The sequence below is a fragment of the Monodon monoceros genome, unplaced genomic scaffold (assembly GCF_005190385.1).
Source record: "Monodon monoceros isolate NGI ecotype Baffin Bay Population unplaced genomic scaffold, NGI_Narwhal_1 Super_Scaffold_16, whole genome shotgun sequence".
In the NCBI taxonomy this organism is placed as follows: Eukaryota; Metazoa; Chordata; class Mammalia; order Artiodactyla; family Monodontidae; genus Monodon; species Monodon monoceros.
In genome coordinates, this window is record NW_021703772.1 from 60,493,418 (window position 1) to 60,520,972 (window position 27,555).

The window sequence follows — 27,555 nt, forward strand, 5'->3', positions numbered from 1 at the left end:
AAAGCAATGAAATTACCTCAAGAGAGGGCAGGAGGTATTGATAAAGGCAAAGATCAGGGACAACCATAAGATGACCAAACCATCAGTGTCTGAATAATCAAGTTTATTGTATCACAAAATTCAAAATAATCATGTTGTCTTTAAAGAGGACGGCTAGTGGAGATGTTTTACAGGCATCTTAATTGTAACTAAAAAATTTCAGGTGCCACTGGAGAGCATGTAAAAGAAAAAGAATGAAAAAAAAAAAGAAAAAGAATGGATGATGAAAGACTAATATAATGGCAAAATTTTAACAAGCAAATAACTTCTAAGCAGATTTGCTGTGGTTTCTGACCACCTAAAAGGTTATATTTTTCATATGCAAAAATAATGCTACATAGTAGAGTCTGCAAAAACTCAATTATGATATATTATGTAATAACCTCAAAACAATACATATAAAACAAAAATCTTGGGCTTTTTCCACTTAAATCTACTTCTCCTATCTTCCCCATCTCAGTGAATAGTACCACTACTGCTTAAGCAATGGGATCCTCCTCGTTCCTCTTTCCCTCATCAATCACATTTAATTCAACAGCAAATGCTACTGGCTCTACCTCCAAAGATATCCTTAACCAGACAACTAAATGCAGTGTGGCCTATAACACTGCAACATTCTGGTCTCCCTTCTTTCACTCTTGCCCCCTACAGTGTGTTCTCTGCACAGCAGCCAGAATCATCTTTTAAAAATATAAACCCTATCATATAACCCCCACCTACTTAAAACCTCCAAAGGCTATCAACTACTCTTACTCCGTATGACCTAGTTTTGCCAACCCCCTTCAACCATCTCCTACCTTTCTCTCCATCACCACAACGACTTAACAACAGTGATCTTTCTGGACAACAAAAATGCCAAGAATGTTCTCATTTCAGGGCCTCTGCATACATTGATCCCTTCAGATTATTACATGGCTGTCTCCTCTTCATTCAGAAACCAGCAAAATGTTTCTTCATACATTAATGTATTTTCATACATATTAATTTGTTTATTTAATATTTGTTCATTGACTGCTCCTCTTGGCAAGAAGGTAAGCTTCATGAGAGCAGTGACTCTGCTTTGTTTGCCACTAGATTCCTGGCATCAAGAACACAGAAGGCATTGTGAAATGAACATTCTCACTGCAAACTGAGAAGAGGCAAGCCCATTCCTCCCACATCTGCTACCCATTCTTTTTGTATAAGGGGAAAAAGAGGTCTCTGCTTGAGCATGTAATTTAAATAAATGATCTTTGACCATGAAGCAAATAAATAGTCCTACAAAAAGGCATTATAAAAGATGGATTCCTTACTCCTAACACAGTACTTTTAAATGGAGAAAGCTGGTTTTCAAGAATGGAACAATTAGAAGTCAATGCAAATACATAGCTATTTTCACTGCACATAATATTTGAAAGATTCATCAATAACTAAGTCAATAGTTCCTTTGTAAGAAATTCAGCACTACCAGCCGAAACTTAAAAAAAAAAACAACAAAAAAAAAACCCCAAACCAGCAAACCCCTCAAACAAAAGTGAATTTTGTATAACACAAGAAAAAAACCCACCACTGCATTTTTTTTTTTTTGCGGTACGTGGGCCTCTCACTGTGTGGCCTCTCCCGTTGTGGAGCACAGGCTCCGGACACGCAGGCTCAGCGGCCATGGCTCACGGGCCCAGCCGCTCCGCAGCATGTGGGATCTTCCTGGACCCGGGCACGAACCCGCGTCCTCTGCATCGGCAGGCAGACTCTCAAGCACTGCGCCACCAGGGAAGCCCCCACCACTGCATTTTTAAAGAGTATCTAGTCGGGCTTGAAAGTTTAACAATCTAATAAGAAATATTTGATTATAAAAAGCTCCATTTTACTAAGTCAGTGTTAAATGCTAGTTTATCTAAGATTAAATCTTTTCAAGTATCAAATCACCACAACTACAGTATTATTCAGAATCACTTTTATATCTGCAAATTTTCAAAAATTTCCAAGGGACACAAACCACTGAATAAAACAAATGTTAAGTGCAGTTACATATTATTTCTCTGACAAGCTTAGGCATCTCAAACAGAGTGGGATGGGAACAAAAAAAAGTAAGTGCTCAAAGTATTTCTGACACTGAAGTTTGAATAACGGATATAAGAGACTATTTTAGACCTCTTTATGCTATATATGATTCATGTTACAATTCCATTAAGTTTACTAATATGGTATTTTTACCCATAAGGGGACTGTGTGCAAGAGGGAAGTCCCTCACACCAGCAGTAAATTGAGAGCTAACAGCATAAAAGTATGGGAGCAGGCAAAAATAAATCCACATTGTAAAAAACAGAAATAAAAACTAATAAGCACAAGCGCCTGGGCCCATTTAGAACAGGTCATAAACAGTTCTATAATCACATCTTTTAAGAGGGTATTACTATATATTATGCATACTATGACTAAGTGATTCTCTCCCATGTACAATATGAATCATTTATTGATACTAGTTGTGGGACTTTGGGCAAGTCCTTTACAATAAAAGAAAACCAAACAATAATAATAAGGGGGCAAATCAACCAATGCAAGTAATGAGAGAAGGTTTTACAATAAAAGGGTGGGGCACAAGGTTGGCAAAAGGCTTAAGTCAGAAATTTAAAGTTAGTTAAAGCCTTGAAAAAGTTGGCTTCAATATCTTTAAACAGGAATGCCCAGGAACAGAACAAGTCTAAAATATATAATTTTTTGGGACTTCCCTGGTGGCGCAGTGTTTAAGAATCCGCCTGCCAGTGCAGGGGACACGGGTTCTAGCCCTGATCTGGGAAGATTCCACATGCCGTGGAGCATCTAAGCCCGTGCACCACAACTACTGAGCCTGTGCTCTAGAGGCTGTGCTCCGCAACAAGAGAAGCCACCGCAATGAAGAGTAGCCCGCGCTCGCCTCAACTAGAGAAAGCCCACACGCAGCAACCAAGACCCAAGGCAGCCAAAAAAAGGGAGAGAATGGTAGGAAGAAATAAGTCACCAGTACCAAACAATTTCAAAATCCAGCTAATCTAATCCATATTCCATTAGACCTGGGAATACTGTGGCCTGTGGGTCCACCCTCTGAGCCTGAAGCTCCACCTTCAAAATTGTTCTTCCTTTTTCTTGAAAGGTAGCACATGTTTGCAGCTGAATAGTGTTATCAGCCTGTTTCCTGCCTATAGAACTTTAGAAGTCCATTAGCCTTCCCTCATTCTGTCAGTCCAAACTGGCCGTGTTTCTGCTGATATAACACTCGCGAAAAACCTTGTGGGTAATCTGTGTATACCATGAAGGTTCATGTCAATAGACAAGATGGTCCTCCACAGATGTTCCCTGAATTCATATCATAGAATTCAATCCCTATTCCTGGCTTTGTTGAGATTACTGAGGAGAACAGTGAGTCACATGCCTATCTCTTCAACAAAACAAGATTACTTAGCCATACTCTTGGCTTCCTCCCCACAGCACACTTGCCTGATAATGAATCTTCTAATTTTAGTGTCTTCAGAACAGGCTGAGAATCTCCGAAATCATCAAGTCCTAGATCTTTTTTGCTTAACAGTTCTTCCCTAAATTTCTCTCTTTCCTCTCACATTTTACGAAAAGCAGGAAACCAGGCCAAAGCTTCAATACTTTGTTTGGAAAACTACTCAGCTAAGTATTCAAGTTTATTGCTTACAAGTTCTCCTTTCCACATTAATGCAGGACACAATTCAGCCAGGCTTTCTGGCATTATACAAAAAAGATCTCCTTTCCTCCAGTTGCCAGTAACATGTTCCTCATTTCCTTCTGGGCCCTCACCACAGGCACCTTTTACTGGAATGTTACTAGTACTAGAAGGCATTCCTATTTCTATCAACATTCTCTATTATAATGATATAGTATGTATTCTCTAAGATGATAAAAAAGTTTTCTCTCCCATGTTCCTAACTTTGCTCTGAGTCCTCACCAGCAGTGCCTTTAACATCCATATTTCTACCAACAGTTTGTTCAAGGCAAACTTGCTTTTTCTATCATGTGTCTCAAAATTCTTCCAGTTTCTACCTATTACACATTTCTAAAGACATTTCTACAGTTTTAGTTGTTACAGTAGTATCCCACTCCCTGGTACAAAAATCTGTATTAGTTTCCTATGGCTGCTGTACTAAATTATCACAAACATGGAGGCTTAAAACAACAGAAACGTATTCTCTCACAGTCTAGAGGCAAAATCTAAAATCAATATCACTGAGCTGAAATCAGGGTGTCATCAGGGCCACACTCCCTCCAGAGGCTCTGAAGGAGAATCTGTTCTTTGCCTCTTCCAATTCCTGGTGGCTACTAGCGTTCTCTGGCTTGTGGCCACATTACTCAGCCTCTGTGGTCACGCTGCCTTTGGTGGGGCCATAATTCAGCCTGCCATAGGTGCATACGCTTCATACTCTCTGCCTTTACCCTCTTTTGGTTCATTTGCTTCAAATAGTTTTATAATGTAATCAGCTTAATTATCCATGTTCATAAAGGAATATACATTAGGAAATTTGGGATTAGAAATATGGCAAGAGAAATTTTAATAAGAAAATTGTACATGAAGTAAATGCAGAAAATTTAGCTAGTTCCCTCCATCTTAACTTTGGGGAAAATAAGTACTTTTAATGTTCAAAATAAAAAACTAAAGTTGGTAAATAAAATGCAACTCTGATCAAGTGAAGGGTTTTTTTTGTTTTGTTTTGTTTTGTTTTGTTTTTGCGGTATGCGGGCCTCTCACTGCTGTGGCCTCTCCCGTTGCGGAGCACAGGCTCTGGACGCGCAGGCTCAGCAGACATGGCTCACGGGCCCAGCCGCTCCGCGGCATGTGGGATCCTCCTGGACCGGGACACGAACCTGTGTCCCCTGCATCGGCAGGCGGACTCTCAACCACTGCACCACCAGGGAAGCCCAAGTGAAGGTTTTTATGGAAAAGGTCCACTCAGGAAACAGATCAGGCTAAGGATCATGATCACAGCGTTAACTGGAATGACAGGCAGACAATCATCTCCATAACTAAATATTAAATATGTGGTTTTAAAGCTGCTATATAACAGATTCTCTCCTCCCTCAAACCTTTACATCTTATAACCTGTTTTATACTCAATTGGAAAACAGTTAAAAATAAATTTATTTCTGTTCTTACCTCTACACAGTCAAAGTTCTCATCAACTTTAGATGCATATTCAACACGGAACATTGTTGACAGGCTACCAGCAATATAATATAACAAGATCTTCAGACCCTTGTAACCAAAAGCAGTTTCACTAAAAGGGGAAAAACAGCAGTAATCTAAGACCCGAAAGTGAATCTTTACAAAGTCATGACAAAGTATTAACCCTACATATAAACAAGTTTAACTTCATGGGTAGTTTCAAGATTTTAAACTATACTTATTAAAAACAAATACACAAAGGAATCATACTGAATGAAACTGTGCCTCCGCTTTCCTCATTTATAAAATGAGAGAATAATAACACCTACCTCAAGGATGTTTTATGGGTTAAATGAACAAGTTAATACATGTAAACTGTGTATAATATTGACTGGCACATTGTACAAGTATACTACAGCTACTGTTGCTGCTCTTACTGTTGGTACTACTAGGAGGCATTTCAAATCAGAGACAAGCAATTTCAAATTGATTCCTGGCTAGGCAAGCAGCTAAGATGTAGCCTTAGCCCAGTGCTTCCAACTTACCACTTGCATCCATCACCAACATCCAGAGCTGTTGAAAGTGGTGAGTGATAGTACCTGTCTGATCACACCCCACTTATGAACTCAGAAAGTAGATATGGAGCTGCTGCTATTTTTTTCCAACCTTGCTCCCTGCTACCCATCTATGCCTTGCTATTCCCTTTTTCAGCTTAAAAAAAAGGCTTCTGGGACTTCCCTGGCGGTCCAGTGATTAAGAATCCGCGCTCCCAATGCAGGGGGCATGGGTTCGATCCTTGGTAGGCAGAGATCCTGCACACTGGCCAAAAAAAAAATCCAGAATAGGTAAATTTATAAAGACAGAAAGTAGATTAGTGACTACCCAGGGCTAGGGAGGGTAGGGGAAAGAGGGAACAACTGCTAATTGGTTACAACGGAAATTTTGGTGGGAGTGATGAAAATGTTCCAAAATTGGCAGTGGTGATGATTGCGCAACTCTCAATATGCTAAAACCCATGGAACTTTACACTTTAAAAAGCTGAATTGTAGGGCTTCCCTGGTGGCGCAGTGGTTGAGAGTCCTGCCGATGCAGGGGACGCAGGTTCGTGCCCCGGTCCGGGAAGATCCCACATGCCGCGGAGCGGCTGGGCCCGTGAGCCGTGGCCGCTGAGCCTGCGCGTCCGGAGCCTGTGCTCTGCAATGGGAGAGGCCACAGCAATGAGAGGCCCACGTACCGCAAAAAAAAAAAAGCTGAATTGTCGTCTCCTGCATAGGCAGGACTCTCAACCACTGCGCCACCAGGGAAGCCCAGAGGTTTTTTTTTGAAGGTGAATACTGAAAGAGTGGTTAAAAGAAGCAGTGTCATTTCCAGATTTCTGTCTAGGCTACCAAAACAAAATATGAGCAGTGTCCATTCTAGGACTCTGAAAATTATATGTAGTAGAAAGGAGTGGCAATGACACTAGGATCAAGATCAATGTCATGGGTCCCAAGATACAGAGTTATCATGATTATGTGATTGTCATCTGCCTACCTTAGAGGAGGGGTATGCAAGCACACCACTTTTAATGACATGCAAAGTGAGTGTGCAAAATGCCATTAAGAAGCAGTACCTGTGAAATTAGATCCTACTCATTAAGATATTACCATAGGAAGAGATTTTAAATAGCAGTAAGAGCAAGAGAATAAAATAAAAAGCTCCTTAAAGACAAAGAGAAAGCATTCTTATTTTTATGGTGTAATAAAACCTGTTTAAAATATGAAAGGCTCAAATTTTGGCACAAATCAATATATAGTAAAATTCAGTTATTCATATTTAAAAGCACATAAAATGCCTAATCTGATGTATTAATAAGAAATTCTCAAGAAACTTGTTCCATGAAGAGACATTTGTCAATTTAAAAACACATTAAATAAATACGTCCAAAATGTTGAAATAATGCATAGAGAAAAAATAGCAATAAGAGGGAATATTTTAAATGTCAACTATGTCTAAAAACCCTTTCCTACTAAAAAAAACATGGTTCCTTGAGAATATGCCCGACTCCAGAACTAGCAGAGGAAGTACAAGGTGAACGTGGAACACCTTATTGTATCACAAGGTAACATGTCCTCAAAATGATGACGATATATCAAAAGGACTCAAAAAGCCAGTTTGAAAGAGCCACTTGTTGAATCTGTGATAATTTGAGCATCAAATTAATAACAGTAAAAGATTATAACCCATTAAGTTAAAAAAAGAATCCCTGAGTCTATTCTGATATAAACAATACACAAGGGGAAGAAGAGAAGCTGTTTTTATAGTAGAATGCAAACTAATAACTGCTGAAGGTGTGGTAGAGTTAGAAAATCGCCATTTTACAATCATAGTAAAATACTGACAGGAATCATTAACAGTTTTAAAACTACTGAGCGAAAGTTTGATGGGAAACAGGATATTTTCACTCTCAGACTATCTCCCCACAGATTACATATAAATAACAAAGAAAAGCCCAATAACCTTTTAGTGGAGAAACCTGGCAGATACCTCGAAACTTAATGACCCAAGTTAGCTTAACCAACAATGGGACAAACTGACCTCATGGACTTTCTGATATGACACACTGAGAAGGACATATACAACTTCTGTTGTGGTACTACAAAAATATGCATTATCTGAATTTAATCATGAAGAAACAATCAAATGAGTCCAAAATGGTTTATAAAACTAGCCTATTCTCTACAAAAATGTCAGTGCCATGGAAAACAAAGTCTGAAGAACTGTTTCAGACTAAAGGGACTAAAGAGAGATGACAACTAAATGCAATACGTGATTCTAGATTGGATCCAGGATGGGGAAAATTGTTATAAAAGAATTACTAGGAATCAACTGGCAAAGTTTGAAATGTGGATTATATTTTAGAAAACAGTACTGTATCAATGTTAAATTTCCTGAGTTTTGATAATTCTACTATGGTTACTGTCCTTGGTTTTAGGAAATACATACTAAACAATTTAGGAGTAAGAGAAGATATATCTGCAACCTACTCTCAAATGGTTCAACAACAACCTATCAATATATTTATATAAGAGAATGATTAAAGCAAATATAGCTAAATGTTAATAACTGATGATTGTAGATAAAGGATATACAGAATATTATTCTTGCAACTTACTGTAAATTTGAAATTTTCTTCAAAATCAAAAGTTAAAAAAACAAAAGGTGATGGACTATTCTAATAATGTAATGAAGGTATAGGAAATTAAAGAATTGTGCTGAATAGCCCAGGACGTATCTTTAAAGTTGCTTCTGAAAATAAATTTCTCTTAATTGCTTATTTACTTGTCACAGAATAAACTTAAGCTTTCCCAGATTTAGGGGAGTGTTTTCTAAAAGCAGTATAGCAAAATGGTAGGAAAAAAGGAGTAGTTATGAATATGGGCTCTGCAGTCAGACTGACTAAATCTGAACTTCAGCCATTCATAGGTCCTTAGGCAACTATCCAATCCCACCAATGTTAATGCTACAAATGATAATACCATTGCTAAGATTATGAGAATTAAATGAGATAATGCACCTATAGCACTAAATGATAGGTATTATATAGTAGATTGGTGTCTCAATGTAAAAAATGCCATTCTAATATATATTTTAAAATAAATTACATGAAAAATAACAGTAAAGAAAATAAATTCTCATTTCTAAATTAAAAAAAAAACGTTTTTGCCATACTAATTTGACAAATATCTTACTAAGTTACTTACTCATCCCCAAAGAGTTGATGGGTATATTCAGGAAAGAAAGTTCTAATGTCATTCTCAAGATCTTCAGGAAAACGAACTGTTTAAAAGAATAAAAAATATAGAGATATTAACGATATTAAAGATGACAGGTATTTCCAGTTTAAGAATTTCAGTATAACTAGGATACAGCCGACATTTTTCTTACTTAAAATGTCACTTTTACATTATATGATTTACACTGGATTTTCATGAGGAAAACAAACAATGAAAATCAGAATATTACTTTGAGTGCTTCAGTGTCAAAACCCTACTGATTCTAAGAATTAGAAAACTAGGCATGACAGAGGCATCTGATTTAATTTTTACTTTTCTGGTATGTTTATACACAATGCAAAGAGTAAAAGAAAACAAAACCAAAAAAGCACTTTGAGATGAGAAAAGCTACAGTACAAAGGAAACAAAAACAAAGTGCTATAAGAAACATTCTGAGAACGAGAACAATCTGAGTTTGATGAAGCTCATAGCATCACATCATTCTTTATGACTGCAAGATGATGATGTTTATGTTGTTCCTAGTTTTTTTCCTTTTCTTTTTTGCTATTAAAAGTAACGCTGCAATGACATCCTTAACCATGCTATACTTTTACAAGTATACATAGAGTAAATTCCTGGCAGTACAAGTGCTGAAAAAAGTACTGAAATATTTTTGCAAATACTGCTTAAGTGCCCTTTAAAATACTGTAAATACACACCAGCAGCTACTTAAACTCCTTTGTTTCTCCCATATCCCTGAGAATACTCTGTACCCTCAACTTTAATTTCTACCAATCTAAGATGGAAATGGGTATCTTGTTATTTTTATTTGCATTTATTATGAGTACTGATATTACTGGACTTTTTCCCAATATAATTTATCTTATGAAGAAAAACTACCAAAAAAAACAAACAAACCCTTAAGCAATTGAAGAATGAAAAGATAACTGCAGATGAAAAGTTTCTAACACTGTCCTCGTAGAGCAGGTCATTCACAGGGTGCCAAAGTTATCAACTAGCAGCTTACTGATTTACAAAAGGAAAGACAATCTTTTCACTGTAGAGATCTGGTGGTCACCATCTTTCCAAGTGATCTCAAACTTAGAATCACTCATTGTGGGACAGACCAACAATATGTGCCTCTTGATTCAATGCAACATAATGCATACAGTATCACCTATGAAGTTTTCTTACTGAAAAATTTTATGCTAGCTCTAATCCAGCTTTATATCCTCCAATTTACAATAGAGAAGGGAACAAATTAAATACCAGCAAAAGGAAATAGACAAATCCAGAATGCAGATTTGTTTAATAATTCTATGTAATGACTTTACTCTGCCTAATAAATCAATGGCATAGGGAGGGAAAAGTTCCATGTGTAGGAGGGACTGTTCTGGATTAAAAGAGATTAAAGAAACACCAACACAATGCATGATTCTTGAGTGGATTCTGGTTTAAATCTTTTTTTGTTTTTAAGCCACTGAAGACTTTACAGAACAACCAGGGAAACCAGAAAATTTCATGATACCAAAGAATTACCACTAATTTTCTTAGGTGTAATAACTGTGTTGTGGTTATATATGTGCATATTCATATATTAGGACGTGTGCTATGAGCAAATTCATGATGTTCAGAAAGCTACTTTCAAATAATTCAGCAAAAATACACACACATTAAAGCATATATGGAAAATGTTAATTGTTAAATCTAGGTATAGGATATACAGGTATAATCCTATTCCCTCAATTTTTCTGTGTTTGCAAATTTTCGTAATGAAAATTGAAAGAAAAAAAAGGCCTGGGAAAATACAGCAAAATGCTAAGATTTGAAAAAGCTGAGTGATTGAATCAGAGATATTCATTAGTTGCTTGTAATTTTTGCATGTCTGTAATATTTCATAATAAGAAAATAAAGTAGTCCAATATGTCTAGACTCATTAACCTAAAAATTCCCAACTACTGCATCTCTAATACTTTAAAATGTCTTGAAGTCTCTAGAAATTATTAAAAATTAATTTCAAAAAAAAAATTAATTTCAAGCTACTGCTTTATAGCACTTTGGTAATGATGGGTAGAGACATGGTTAGAGAAAAACACAAGTAATGAATAGGAAAAGTGTAAGGTTAGTTATGATAACTATTTCTATAATTTGGATTGGCCTTCTTCCAATACCCGCTCCTGTCATCCAAATTAGTGAGGTTTTACTATTTTAGCATGGAATTTAGTCCACAGAAGATAGGGACTAAAAGAAAAAGTAAAGTGATGAATCTTTTAGTTAAAATGAAGTAAAACTCGGGCTTCCCTGGTGGTGCAGTGGTTGAGAGTCCGCCTGCCAATGCAGGGGACACGGGTTCGTGCCCCGGTCCGGGAAGATCCCACATGCCGCGGCGTGGCGAGGCCTGTGAGCCATGGCCTCTGGGCCTGCACGTCCGGTGCCTGTGCTCCGCAACGGGAGTGGCCACAACAGTGAAAGGCCCGCACCGCAATAACACAAACAAACAAACAAACAAAAAAACAAACCAAAAAAACCCCCAAATGAAGTAAAACTCAAATAGCTTAAGGCAAATATATACTTAAATATTTATTGGCTTGAGCAGATTTGATTAGATTTTAAATATAAGAATCCAAGAGAAACTCTTTAAAACCAGTGCTGTGTAGTTAATAAAGGATTCTTTTACTATCCAATAAGTGAAGTTTTTATATCAGTCCTTATCGTGAAACTTGAAACATGAAAATTTGTTCACTGTACGACCTTTAACCACACTGGGCAGATTTCTAAAAAGTTGCCTAAAAGTTCCTGGCATTACACATTGAGAAAATACCATGGGTTAAATTTGATAGAGATTAGAATGAAAGTAATCTCCTCAAAAGAGGGTTTTTAAGGTAAAAAGTCCTGGGCCTTAGACAAAAGGACCCAACAATTGGTGCTAGGGGCACAAAGAACGGAGGTTAGTCCTTTTAATAGACGGGACAAATGTGAGTTTTCTATTCTCATTTTAAAAACCCTCAACACTTATACAAATGTAGTAATTACTATGAAAGGGATGAAACCAGATCTCTAAATCTGCCTACTCTGGGCATATCAAATAAACAGAATTATAAAATATGAGGGCTTCTGTGTCTGGCTGCTTTCACTTAATATGTTCTTAAGGTTCATCCATGTTGTAGCATGTACTAGTAGCTCATTCCCTTCTCGTGGCTGAACATTATTCTACTGTACAGAGGTGCCGTATTTTGTTTATACACTCATCAGTTAACGAACATTTGGGACTATTTGAATAATGCTGCTGTGAACGTGTGTGCACAAGTTTTTGTGTGAAAAACATTGTTATTGGATATACATTTAAGGAGCAGTCACACACAAAATAATAATGTTACTAATAATATTATTAGTTGTCACTTGAACGTTTACTGTGTGCCAGGCAATTTGTTAAGAATTTTATAAACATTATTGTAATTAAGCCTTGCAAGAGCTGTACAAGGTAGGTAACATTACTACTTCCATTTTACAGATGAATAATGCAAAAAAGAATAATTTGCTCAAGGTTACAAAGTTGGTAATAGTGAGTTTAAGGCTGACTCAATCTGACATATATAAATGTACATGAGAACACATACGAAGTGCTGTTATGTCAGTAAAGCAAGAGAGCAAGCAAGCAAACCAAATATCAAGCAATAGGAGAATGATTAAATAAATTATATAAATGTGAAATGGTTTATATAATCACTAAACATCATGTTACTGAGATATTTGGTGACAGAGAAAAATGTTCACAATGTACCTACAGTTAAGTGAACAGAACATGACACTGTGACCTGAATTTTATAAAAGAGAAATAATATAAGTGAATATACAATATAATTTAAAAAACTAGAAAGAAATATCCCAAATTACAATACTGAAGTAGTTATTCTGGGTGACAGAATTACAGGTTTAATTTTGATTTCTTATATTCTTCAGCACTTTTTAAAATTTCTGCAAAATATGCATTATTCCAATAGAGAAACAGACAATATAAAAACTGAAATAATTTAAAATAAGCACTAAAAATTTTCTTCCCAAGAAAAATTATGTCATTCACATCTGTGGAGACAAATGGAAGATCAGGGCCTGGAATACTAAATGGCACCTTATTGCCAACATAGGACCTGCAATGAATTTTCTTTTTGAATATACATCCTATTGTTTCTACTCCTATATATATAGTTCCTATATTTCCTAGTTCTCCGAATCACTTCTGTAATTTTTGGAGGGACAAAAAAGCATAAAAGAAGACACATTCCATCTCCGGGCTATTGTAAATAGAGCTGCAATGAACATTTTGGTACATGACTCTTTTTGAATTATGGTTTTCTCAGGGTATATGCCCAGTAGTGGGATTGCTGGGTCATATGGTAGTTCTATTTGTAGTTTTTTAAGTGTCCATCATCGGATGAATGGATAAAGAAGATGTGGCACATATATACAATGGAATATTACTCAGCCATAAAAAGAAATGAAATTGAGCTATTTGTAATGAGGTGGATGGACCTAGAGTCTGTCATACAGAGTGAAGTCAGAAAGAGAAAGACAAATACTGTATGCTAACACATATATATGGAATTTAAGAAAAAAAATGTCATGAAGAACCTAGGGGTAAGACAGGAATAAAGACACAGACCTACTAGAGAATGGACTTGAGGATATGGGGAGGGGGAAGGGTAAGCTGTGACAAAGCCAGAGAGTGGCATGGTCATATATACACTACCAAATGTAAAACAGATAGCTAGTGGGAAGCAGCCGCATAGCACAGGGAGATCCGCTCGGTGCTTTGTGACCACCTAGAGGGGTGGGATAGGGAGGGTGGAGGGAGGGAGACCCAAAAGGGAAGAGATATGGGAACATATGTATATGTATATGTATATGTATAACTGATCCACTTTGTTATAAAGCAGAAACTAACACACCATTGTAAAGCAATTATACTTCAATAAAGATGTAAAAAAAAAAAGAAGATACATTCTACATATGTCTTATTAGCCAAAAACAAAATTAAGAAATCACCAATGCATGTTAATCAATTATTAAAGTTTAATTAAATACTTAGGCGTTTAACATATGTACAACCTACTAACAGGTGCTCATATTGCAGATATAATGGGTTCTAGCTCTCAAGCAGCTTCAGAGATGCCACATATTCCCCACTGTATCTAGTTGTACTCTAGACTACAAGTTTATTCATAACCCTGTGTTCTGGCCAACATATATTTTCCTGAGTATACTAAATTCCAGAGCTATGGCAGAAATAACACACGAGCCTAGAACATCTTGTTCCAGAAAGTAATCAAAAAACGAAGTAATCAAATAATAAGGAGGACATATAAAAAAGACACAGAAGCCAACCTGATCTGGCCTCCCACTGGTCAAGTCAAGGACAAATTGACCACCAAAATAAATGATAGTAACAGGTTATAATTCATTAAATAAAATAGGAAATAAATGAAAGAATTGAAAGTTTAATGAAAAACTGATAGGATGCAATGAGATCTGCACATCACTTCTGTGATAGTCCTAACAAAGATGTACAATCTGAAATAAACGATAAGCAAACATGTGCCAAACCCAAATTGAGGGACATTCTACATAATAACTGGCCTGTAATCTTCAAAGCGTTAAGGTCAGGAAAGTCAAGAAAAGACTGACAACTGTTCCAGTCTGAAGGAGACAAAAGAGACAGCCTGGAACACTCCTTGAGATATCCTTGAGGTATCTACATGATTCACAGATTCACTTTACTTAGCATCTACTCAAATGTCACCTTAGTTGTAAGACCTGATCACTCTCTATTTTCTCCATAACACATATCACAATGTGTCATGTATTTAATATGTCTGTTTCTCATTTGCTGACCATGAAAAGAGGGGCTGTTTGTATACTGCTCTACCTCTAGTGCCAAGATAAGTGCCTGTCACATAGTACACCTAAATAAGTATTTGCTGAATGGTAGTAAACTTAAAACAAAGATCATCTCAGTAGAACTAACAATACACTGTATTTTTATAATTGGTTATATGGCTTTTTAGTAGAATTTAAAAGAGTATACTGGAGAGTAAGGAATAAAGGAAAACAAAACACACACTACATAGGAAAAGAGGAATGAGAAAGTGTAAGGAAGCAACAGAAAAATATGACAAAAGCAACAAACAATAAATGTAATGGAGATAAACTGGTTAGATTAAAAAAGTTTTTACAAATCAAATTCAGTATGTTCTCTATAAATGACATGCCTAAAAGGAATGACAGGTTAAAAGTAAATGGAAGGACAAAAAAATGTAGCCTGTAAAACACAAAACCTGAAAATGCAATCTAAATTGTATTAAGGCAAGAAAAGCATTAAATGGCCTAAGAGGACAATCTCTTCAAAATGATTAAGGTGAATTATTTCAAGCCTTTAAGGAACAAGTATACCTAATGCTTTAAAAACTGCTGAGAGTAGGAATGGTAAAGTGGGAAGGCCATGAGAAATAGTTACAAAGAGTACAAAAGCCTTGAGGAGAAAAACACAGACCAAGATCATCTATAAACAATAATGTAAAAATATTTAAAGATAATATAGTCTTCATCAAAACAAAATATCTCAAGGTACTGAAATGCAAGAATGGTTCAAAATCTAAAGATTTAAAAATAAAATTATTTAAATATTATGTTTTACATTGTATATAAGATAATATAATAAAAATTATTTCCAGGGAAACCAAAATGGCACTCAATAAAGTCTAATATGCATATTTGAATAAAAACTCTTCGCAAACTGAAAAATACTCTCCAATGTAATAAGCCAGGATCATGTTTAGTGGAGAAATAACAAGAAGCATCATTAATTTAAGGAAGAGGAATGACGGCTATCATTTTTTAACACTGTTCTGAACGTGCTAGCCAATGCAAACTGAAAAGAGAACAAAGTAAGAGGTATATATAGAAAAGAAAGTGAATTTACTAAAATGTTCAGATGCTATGACTGCATGCTTGAGAAAAACAAAGAAAATCAGCTGAAACCACTCTCCACAACCATAGAAGAATCCAGTAAGATTATCTGTTTTTAAAATATATTAAAACAACAATGACAACAAAAAATATATTAAAGACAAACAACTCAATGAAAAAATATGCAAAGGATCTGAACAGATACTTCTACAAAGAAGATACACAAGCAGCCAATAAGCACATGTAAATATGCTCAATGTCATCAGTTATCAGGGAAATGCAAATTAAAACTGCAGTAAGATGTCATTTCACACCTACTAGGATGGCTATATATAAAAAAATAATAAGTGCTGACAAGGATGTGGAAAAAGTGAAACTCATACATTGCTGGTGGGAATGTAAAATGGTGTAGCCACTATGGAATATAATTTGGCAATTCCTCAAAAAGCTAAACATAGAATTATCATATGACCCAGCAATTCTGTTCCTAGCTATATGGCAAAAGAACTGAAAACAAGGACAATAGACAACTATATCTTGATGTTCACGGCAGCATTATTCACAATTGCCAAAAGGAGGAAACAACCCAAGTGTCCATCAACAGATGAATGAATAAACGAAGTGTGGTATACAACAGAATATTATTCAGCCGTTAACAGGAATGAAGCTCTGATACATGTTACAACATGAAACATTTGCTAAGTAAGTTGAAAATATTATGCTAAGTAAAATAAGCCAGACACAAAAGGACAAATATCCCACTTAAAAAATTATCTAAAATAGGTAAATTCATAGAGATAGAAAGTAGATTAGAGGTTACCAGGGGCTGGAGGGGAAGGTGAATGGGGAATTACTGCTTAACAGGTATATAGAGTTTCTGTTTGGGGTGATAAAAAAGTTTTGGAAACAGATAGTGGTGATGGCTGCACAACACTGTGAAGGTAGTTAATGCTACCTAATTGTATACCTAAACATAATTAAAGTGACATATAGAAAAAAAGATCCACTCTTTCTACAGTAACCTACCCCCAGAGCACTGGACCCGTGTGGGAAAAGTGTGCCTATCAATCCCTCACACACAAAGTGAAAATAGCTTGCTATGGGAGAAGAATCTTGGGATAAACCTTAGTGGAATTATTGGTATGCAGTCAAGAGTTAAAGTTATCCCATGTGTCTAGTACAATGTCTGTCACATGGTAGCTTTCAATAAACATTTCTCCAGAGAAAGTAGAAGGGGAAGGGAAAGAGGGAGATAGGAAGAAAGGTTGTTTTGAGGGAAGCAAATTATTGCTGCTGACTGTAAGGGATTAGACTGACCAAATAACCCAGTCAATTTTAGTTCTGTCAAATATGTATAAAATTTATGTAAACTAGATTTTGATGTGGGAAAAAGATATGTATTAAGAATTATTTTCCATAGTTCTCCCATACACAATAAAGATAGAAAATATAATGGACGAGGAGATCCCATTTATAACAGCAGTAAAATAGATGAAATACCTTGGAATAAACTTAAGCAATGTATATCATCTGTACATAAAATTTAAAACTCCACAGCTAGACATAAAAAAAGACCTGAATAAATAGAAAGATATTCTTGCTATTAGAAAGGAAGATTCAGCAATGTAAAGATGTTGGTTCTCCCCATATTAAACTTAAATTTTAACAGGATCTCAATTTAAAAAAATCAACCAAACACCTCTCTGGAACCTGATAAAATGTCCACCTAGAAGAAGACATTAGAGAAAACTCAGGAAAACTCTTAAAGAAATGAGTGGGACCTAGTCACACCATATACTAATCACAACATTTATTGTAACAGTACACTAATGGCTCAGGGAAAATAAAAAGGCCCCAGAGTAAACCCAAGAATATATATAATATTTCAGTATGATTAAAAAAGAAATTTTAATTGTTGAAGACAACAAATCAGCAGCTAGATAACTGACTAAGCCATCTGGAAAAGTATAAAGCTGGACTCCTACCCTATGCCTCATCAAGATAAAGATTCAAAGGTTTCAATTTAAAAAGAGAAAAAAAATCGACAAATTATTAAAAGAAACAATAAATAAATCTTTTCATAATCTTAGAGTAGGAAGGACCTTTTTATAAGACACAGTGAAAACTCATAAAAGAAAAAGAAATTTCCCTAGATAAAAAATGTTAACTTCTACATAACAAACTCACCAAAACTCAAAACAGGGAAAAAAGTACTTGCAACATATTACCAAAAGAAGGGCTGATTCTTTTAGAATATAAAGGATATACTTCTCTTAGGATTAAAAATCAATTTTAATTATCAAATCAAAAAATGGTCAAAAACTGTGGGGGAAGAAAAACCTCAGAAAATAATGTGTTGGTAAGGATGTGGAGAAATTGGAATTTTTGTGCACTGTTGGTGGGAATGTAAAATGGAGCAGCAACCACTATGGAAAACAGTATGGAGGTTCCTCAAAGAATTAAAAATATAATTACAATATGATACAGCAATCCCACCTCTGGGTATATATCCAAAAGAATTTGAAGCAGGATCTCGAAGAGATAGTTGCACACCCCTATTTACAGCAGCATTATTTGCAATAGCCAAGAGGTGGAAGCAACTCAAGCATCCATCAACGGATGAACAGATAAACAAAACGTGGTGTATACATGTAATGGAATATTATTCAGCCTTAAAAGGAAGGAATTCCTGCCACGTGCTACATGGATGAATCTTGAGGATATTATGCTAAGTGAAATAAGCCAGTCACAAGAATACAAATACTACATGCTTCCACTTATATGAGGTATCTAAAGTAGTCAAATTCTAGAAACAGAAAGTAAAAAGGTGTTAGCAAGGGGCTAACAGGAGGGGGAAAACAGGGATACAGAGTTTCAATTTTGCAAGATGAGAAGGTTCTGGAGATCAGCTGCACAATAATGTGAGTATAAATGCTAAACACTACAGAACTCTACACTTAAAAATGGTAAAAAATAGTAAATTTTAAGTTATGTGTTTTTCACTACAATTGCAAATTAAAACAAGAAGCTATTTTTCACCCATCACAGGGGCTGGGTGTTCTGCTTTGTTTTTTTTTAATGATAATATGCAACACTGACCAGGGTAATAAGTAAAAAAGCAATCTCAAATTCTGGTGTAAGCACAGGTACTTTTTTGGAAGGCAATTTAGCAACGGCTACTAAAGTAGAATATGTTTGTAACCCTTTGACCTAGCACAGTGGTTCTTAAACAGAGACAATTTTACACACAACCCTCAGGAGATGTGACAACGTTAGAAGACCTTTTTTTTTTTTTTTTTTTGGCAGTATGCGGGCTTCTCACTGTTGTGGCCTCTCCCGTTGTGGAGCACAGGCTCCGGACACGCAGGCCCAGTGGCCAGGGCTCACAGGCCCAGCCGCTCCGCGGCATGTGGGATCTTCCCGGACCGGGGCACGAACCCGTGTCCCCAGCATCGGCAGGCAGACTCTCAACCACTGCGCCACCAGGGAAGCCCCAGAAGACATTTTTGATTGTCACAACTGAAGGAGAATGTTACTGGCATCTAGTTAATAGACAAGGAATGCTGCTAAACATCCTACAAAGTACAGAATAACAAAGAATTATCTAACCCAAAATGTCAATAGTGCTGAAGCTGAAAAACCCTGATCCAGCATTTCAATTTCTAGCCACACACTCTACAGATCACTCACACAAGTGGGTACATACATATGCAATGATATATACTGGAGAATTACTTTTAACAGCAAAAGAGGAGAAGCACATCTCCCAACAGAGAATACTTAAATAAGTTATGATACAGTCATACTGCATTATATAATTTAAAAGAATGAGGTAGCTCTATATATAGTTACAAGGAATGATATTCAAGATACTATTAAGCTAAATAACAAAACAGCCTTACAACAGTATCCTGGTTTTAGAAAATTAATGTATGTACAAGAAAAAAAAACTTAGATCAGTATTATCTTTTTAGTGAGGCATCAGGGCACCATTATCTGTCACTTTCTTTGTATTTCTGTTATGTTTGTACTGTTTTAAATAATAATAGCTAACATTTATTGTGAATTTCTAAATCAAATTGTTTAAGCACTTTACTTGTATTTAACCTCATATGTAATCTTTACAACCACTATACAGTAAGTAATATTAACTCCATTTTAAAGATGAGAAACCTAAGGAATGGAAAGTGATGGAACCAGAATGAGCTTATAATTATTTCTTAAATAGCTTTATTGAGTTATAATTTACATCCCATAAACTCAACTGCTTTAAGTGCTTTAAGTGTTGTAGCATGTATCAGACCTTCATTCCTTTTTATCGTCAAATAGTATTCCATCACATGGATATACCACACTTTGTTTAACCGCTTACCAGCTGATTGATATCTGGGCTATTTATTTTGGCTATTGTGAATGATGCTGCTGTGAACATTCATGTACAAGTTTTTGTATGGACAAACATTTTCATTTCTCTTGGGTAGATACCTAGGAGTTGAACTGTTGAGTCATATGGCAAATATATATGTTTAACTTTTTAAGAACCTGCCAAACTGTTTTCCAAAGTAATTGCCTCATTTTATGTTCCCATCAGTAACATATGCAAGTTCCCCACATTCTCCCCAACACTTATTTTCTATTATTTTTATAAGCAAATAAGTAAAAGTAAATACTTTTAAGAGGCTGAGACCACTTATACCTGTCACTTTTTGCCACACTGAACTTTCTATATGTAAACTCTGCCATCTCTCAAACATCTACCCACACCATGACATAAACCAAGACTTAATAAAATCTGAATGTGTTCAATAAGTGTAGAAAACTAAACATTAAATTGCAAAAACAATACAATAACTATACAAATGTCTGCAATAAACTGCTCTTACATAAAATTCTACTTCAAATTTAAAAAGAAAGATTATATATACACACACAGTACACACGTAATACTACTTAAAAAAGGCATACATACCTAATTTTAGTTCAATTGCTGTGTTGGTGTTACATTTGTACTCTGCCAGTTTCTTCTCAACTGCACTCTTGTATTCAACCAAAAATTTCTCCATAGCACCAAATCCTAAGAAAAAACGTTTTTAAAAAGTCTAGGTGGAAGTGGCTTAATTAGTCAAACCTACAAATAGAGTTCTTATTAGAACTGGAATAAAGGTAAGACTTACAACATGCTAACAGATCATAGATCTCCATATACTCCTACATAAATGTACTGAGTATGACTGTCTCATCATAAAACAGAAAAAAAATCACTTTTGAGATAGAGGCTTGTGAATTAGACCTGCTTTACATAAATGAGTAAAGCTGATAATTAAAATGACAGACTACTGACATTTCTGAATATTTAATATTAATATAAATTACCTGCTAGAATTTATACCTAAGTAGCCTTTTTAAAAGAAATATAAAAAGGATGCTACTGCTCCGCTAAGAATCAAGGTGAGAATGTCCTTTGATAATTACAGGATAGCATTTTATTTCTAATACTGAAAAAACTCTACCCAGAGTACTTCCAGATCAACTATTAAAAAAACCAACAACAGAAGGCAGGCATACAGGGAACCTACCTCAACATAATAAAGGCCATATATGACAAACCCACAGCCAACATCGTTCTCAATGGTGAAAAACTGAAACCATTTCCTCTAAGATCAGGAACAAGACAAGGTTGCCAACTCTCACCACTATTATTCAACATAGTTTTGGAAGTTTTAGCCAAGGCAATCAGAGAAGAAAAATAAATAAAAGGAATCCAAAGCAGAAAAGAAGAAGTAAAACTGTCACTGTTTGCAGATGATACGATACTATACATAGAGAATCTTAAAGCTGCTACCAGGAAACTCTAATCAATGAATCTGATAAAACAGCAGGATACAAAATTAATGCAGAGAAATCTCTTGCATTCTTATACACTAATGACGAAAAATCTGAAAGAGAAATTAAGGAAACACTTCCATTTACCACTGCAACAAAAAGAATAAAATTCCTAGGAATAAACCTACCTAAGGAGACAAAAGACCTGTATGCAGAAAACTATAAGACACTGATGAAGAAATTAAAGACGATACAAACAGATGGAGAGATATACCATGTTCTTGGATTGGAAGAATCAACATTGTGAAAACGACTATACTACCCAAAGCAATCTACAGATTCAGTGTAATCCCTATCAAACTACCAACAGCATTTTTCACAGAATTAGAACAAAAAATTTCACAATTTGTATGGAAACACAAAAGACCCTGAATAGCCAACACAATCTTGAGAAAGAAAAATGGAGCTGGAGGAATCAGACTCCCTGACTTCAGACTATATTACAAAGCTACAGTAATCAAGACAGTATAGTACTGGCACAAAAAAACAGAAATATAGATCAGTGGAACAGGAAAGAAAGCCCAGAGATAAACCCACGCACATATGATCACCTTATCTTTGATAAAGGAGGCAAAAATATACAATGGAGAAAAGACAGCCTCTTCAATAAGTGGTGCTGGGAAAACCGACAGCTACATGTAAAAGAATGAAATTAGAACATTTCCTAACACCATACACAAAAATAAACTCAAAATGGATTAAAGACCTAAATGTAAGGCCAGACACTATAAAACTCTTAGAGGAAAACATAGGCAGAACACTCTATGACATAAATCACAGCAAGATCCTTTTTGACCCACCTCCTAGAAAAATGGAAATAAAAACAAAAATAAACACAGGGGACCTAATGAAACTTAAAAGCTTTTGCACCACAAAGGAAACCATAAACAAGACAAAAAGACAACCCTCAGAGTGTGAGAAAATATTTGCAAATGAAGCGACTGAGAAAGGATTAATCTCCCAAATATACAAGCAGCTCATGAATCTTAATATCAAAAAAACAAACAACCGAATACAAAAATGGGCAGAAGAACTAAATAGACATTTCTCCAAATAAGACATACAGGTTGCCAACAAACACGTGAAAGGTTGCTCAACATCACTAATCATTAGAGAAATGGAAATCAAAACCACAAGGAGGTATCACCTCACACCAGTCAGAATGGCCATCATCAAAATATCTACAAACAATAAATGCTGGAGAGGGTGTCGGGAAAAGGGAACCCTCTTGCACTGTTGGTGGAATGTAAACTGATACAGCCACTATGGAGAACAGTATGGAGGTTCCTTAAAAAAACTAAAAATAGAACTACCATATGACCCAGCAATCCCACTACTGGGCATATACCCTGAGAAAACCATAATTCAAAAAGAGCCATGTACCACTATGTTCACTGCAGCACTATTTACAATAGCCAGGACATGGAAGCAACCTAAATGTCCATCGACAGATGAATGGATAAAGAAGATGTGGCACATATATACAATGGAATATTACTCAGCCATAAAGAGAAACAAAATTGAGTTATTTGTAGTGAGGTGGATGGACCTAGAGTAAGTCAGAAAGAGAAAAACAAATACCGTATGCTAACACATATATATGGAATCTAGAAAACTGGTACTGATGGACCTAGTGGAAGGGCAGGAATAAAGATGCAGACGTAGAGAATGGACTTTAGAATGTGGGGTGGGGGAAGGGTAAGCTGGGACGAAGTGAGAGAGTAGCAATGACATATATACACTACCAAATGTAAAATAGATAGCTAGTGGGAAGCAGCTGCATAGCACAGGGAGATCAGCTTGGTGCTTTGTGACCACTTAGAGGGGTGGGATACAGAGGGTAGGAGGGAGGTGCAAGAGGGAAGGGACATGGGGATATATGTATACATATAGCTGATTCACTTTGTTACACAGCAGAAACTAACACAACATTGTAAAGCAATTATACTCCAATAAAGATGCTAAAAAAAAACAACTAATAATGCATAGAAAGATTATCTCAGGAAGGATACACAAGAAACTAGTAACCACTGTTACTTCTAGGATAAAGAGAAGGAAAGGGGACAGGGTTAGGAAAGAAAATTTTCACTGTATTAGCAAAATTTTTGTAACCATGTGCATGCAGTCATAGGCTACTGGAATAACAAAATGGTTTTAGTACAACCTGGCTACCCATCAATGTATATAATAATTAACAATGGAAGAAACCATTATGAAGAGAAACTTTCAAGCAAAGATGACAATAAATCTCCTGACAAAATGATCATAAAAATTAGGAAAAATTCAGGGAAAAAAGGTCATGAGCAGAAATGAAAAATGGGGTACAATGACATGCCGCAAACTTCAGTAAGCGGTTAAAACACACATATACAGAATGTGGGGAACACTTGAAGCAGTATAGTTTAATGGTTTGGAGTCAGAACTGCTGGATTCAAATCCAGGCTTCACTATTTACTTACTAGATCTGTGAACTAAAGCACATTATTTGGTTTCTCTGACCCTACTGGATAAAAATGTTATAATAGAACCCATCTCAAACATCACCTATTAAAGTGAGATAATAAAACCCACCTCAAGGCATTTATGTATAATCTAAGAAACAAATCATACATTAGTTTAATCCCCACAATTCTATAAGACAAGTAGATACTTTATCAGCCCTATTTCATATTCAAAAGCTCAGTTAGAAAGAGGTTTGGTTGGGCTTCCCTAGTGATGCAGTGGTTAAGAATCCGCCTGCCAATGCAGGGGACACAGGTTCAACCCCTGGTCCGGGAAGATCCCACATGCCGCGGAGCAACTAAGCCCGTGTGCCACAACTACTGAGCCTGCGCTCTAGAGCCCGCGAACCACAACTACTGGGCCCACGTGCCACAACTACTGAAGTCCGTGCACCTAGAGCCCGTGCTCCGCAACAAGAGAAGCCACCACAATGAGAAGCCCACACACCGCAACGAAGAGCAGCCCCTCCGCTAGCCGCAACTAGAGAAAGCCCACACACAGCAACTAAGACCCAACGCAGCCAAAAATAAATAAATTAATTAAAATTTAAAAAAGAAAGAGGTTTTATTCCTTAAAGGGAACCCGATTACTAAACGGTGGGACTGAGATTCGAATTTAGGTGTAATTCTTATAACACTATACCCTGTGCAATACACGTCCCCCCTCTTTTATAGTACCAGTGTACCCCCAAATCCTACAGTCTCTATTTGGTAGAAGAGCCTTTCCTTAAACACCTGTAGAGCTCATGCTATAGCCTATGTATCCAGCACATCCATAAAAGTGTACTGAGACTACTATAAAGGCAATGGGGAAAGATAAAAGAAAAAGAAACTGTCCATCACTTCAAAAGATATGTAAATGGATTTAAAAAAGCATATACTCAACCCAAAACAATCTTTATAAACGTACAGAATAATGGCAATTATTAGTTATTAAATGTTGTGAACTGAAGAGACTCAATAAAGAAGAGGTGGATAGAATAAACACAAGAAAATTAAAATAGACACCCCCTAAAAGAGAAGTTTAGATTAAGGAAGAATGCTTCACTGTCTCTCTCTCAAAGGAAATCTAAATAGATCTTAGTAATACTAAAGTGTGAGGCATTAAGGAGACTATTACGGAGTCAATCAAGATTCAAATGAGAGCCCTAGTGCAGGGCAAGACAGCAATGCGCTAGCTCAGAAGTTGACTGTAGCGGAAGGCGAAGAGAGACCTGGAAGAGAAGAGTGAGCATTAAAATCAGCTGGCGGGAACAGAACCAGACTAGTGGATGAGGTAGCAGTCGGTAAAGGGAACGAGAAGAGAAACAGGCGTCCAGGCACCTGGCACCTTACAAGCCCAAATCACGACGCTTTCTCCTGGCCTCTTCGGCCCTCCTAAGGGCCGAGTTCCCCGCAGAAGGTGCAGAACCCCGAGCCGTTGGGGGCGGGGGCACGAACCTCGGCAGACAAGGAGCTGAGCTGAGAGTTCCGCGTTTCCAGGCTGAAACAGGCCTTCTAGAAAACAGGCTGCAGCCCGAAAGTTCCAGGCGGGCACTGTCACCACCGTCTCGGCGTTCTTTCCCAAACCTGCCCGCCCCCTCCCCTTGGTAAACTTTTCCCGGGAACTTACCCGCCATTTCCGAGCTGCGAGGACCCGCGGCCGAGGAAGGACGAATCAACCCGCGCGCTCCCTGGCCGGAAGTGAGCACACTTTCTGACGCATTTCCCCCGCCCACCCCTGGCCTGGTGCTGGCCAATGAGAGGAGGGGGTTCTAGGCGCGGGGTGGTGGAAGCGCCTCGAGAGGCGGGGCTAACACGGCAGGGAAGGCTCGGACGGTTGCCTAGCCACGGCCAGCGCAGTCAACCTCTTTGAGGCTTGAATTGGAGGAGGAGGCCGCAAAGGGATTTTCTCTGTTGAGATGCTCGCTGGCTCGAGGAGAGTTTCTTTGGGGTTGATTTGCATAATATACATACCTCTGGCAGTTTTCTGTTCCCCCTTAACGATGTTTTGGAGACTGTTAGAAAAACTTTTCCCTTGGCCTGGACAGTAGATCCAAACACCTGAGCCCTAGTTTTACAGGTAAAATATAGGGATTGAGTTCTAGTTGCCAGAGAAATTTTCCCATATTTATTTGTTTCTATTTTTGCGGTAAATAGTTGTTTAACATCGTTTTTCTTTTATGTTTTTTTAACAGTATGTATACGGTGTGATATCTTAGGCACTCGGCTTTCGCATTTTAAGGTTATGAGGCAACAATTTAGTGTAAGGAAATTGCTACCTAGTAATAATTTAGGTGACCGGAACTGTTCTGGTTCTACATCTCTCAAGTCCTCATGGCGTAACCACATCACAGGATGCTACCTGATTTGGGCCATAGGGCTTGTTAGTGTTTAGTAGCTGCTGAAACTGTTTGTCCCAGAGGATAAGCCACTGTTTAGGTATCCACAAATACTCCCATGATGTCTGTACACTAGAATGCCTTGTCTCAACAAATGTTGGTTAATAGGTTTTACAATGATGATACTAGAGCTAAAATGGACCCTTGGGATGATAATCTAGGACTAACACACTTCCTCGTTTTAGAGATGCGGAAGCTAAAGCCCAGAAAAGAGAAATTACCCAAATTCACACTCAGTGTACAGCCTACACAAAAGCCCAGTTCTCCAGATACTCAGCTCAGTATTTGACTACATGGAGATGGCCCTCCTGAAGGTAAAGATCAGAAAAGGTACTGAGAATGCTCAGATCCTTTTTCTTTAAGCTTTATTGAAACATAAGAAATTACAATCATAATGTTAAGAAGAAAACTGAAATCGTTGTCAGTAATGACATTTTAGATCAAAAATGGAAAACAATCTTTTTATATAATCGTTCTTTCAAAATGGCAAGATTCAGCATTTCTTTCCAAAACTACCTTACCTTTAGATTGGCCAATAGCTGACCGGCAATTATGATCCTTAAAATAAGAAATCAAGAGGAATTTGTCTTAACTGCCGCAAATCTGAAACAGATTTTATGACTTTATGTGACTTTACGGTTGGTTGTAGGGAAGAAATATGTTGAAACATATATGATAATATGAATAAGAAATAAGATGAATATGAATAAGAAATACGATGAAACCTATATATTATATGACTAATATTTCATATGATCTGCTTGCAGAATTGAGGTTACAGTTTTAAATTGTCCTTGTCTTAGAACTCTTCACACATATTTATTAAAAATGTCACAGAATACATGTTTAGCTAGTTTATCTAAAACCTAAATGAATGACTTCTTTCAGAAAGG

General features: G+C 36.7%; 1 protein-coding gene across 1 annotated transcript in view; it reads right to left on the minus strand.

Moving 5' to 3' along the window:
- Nucleotides 1-25,982, minus strand: part of HAT1 (histone acetyltransferase 1) — a 49,674-nt gene extending 23,692 nt beyond the window's left edge. Inside the window, exons 1-4 of the mRNA XM_029225985.1 lie at nucleotides 25,894-25,982; nucleotides 20,867-20,971; nucleotides 8,923-8,998; nucleotides 5,171-5,291 (exon numbers count right to left, since the gene is read on the minus strand). Of these exons, the coding sequence (XP_029081818.1) occupies nucleotides 5,171-5,291; nucleotides 8,923-8,998; nucleotides 20,867-20,971; nucleotides 25,894-25,900 (309 nt within the window). The 5' untranslated portion in view covers nucleotides 25,901-25,982. The remainder of the gene's footprint in view (nucleotides 1-5,170; nucleotides 5,292-8,922; nucleotides 8,999-20,866; nucleotides 20,972-25,893) is intronic.
- Nucleotides 25,983-27,555: the final 1,573 nt, after the last annotated feature.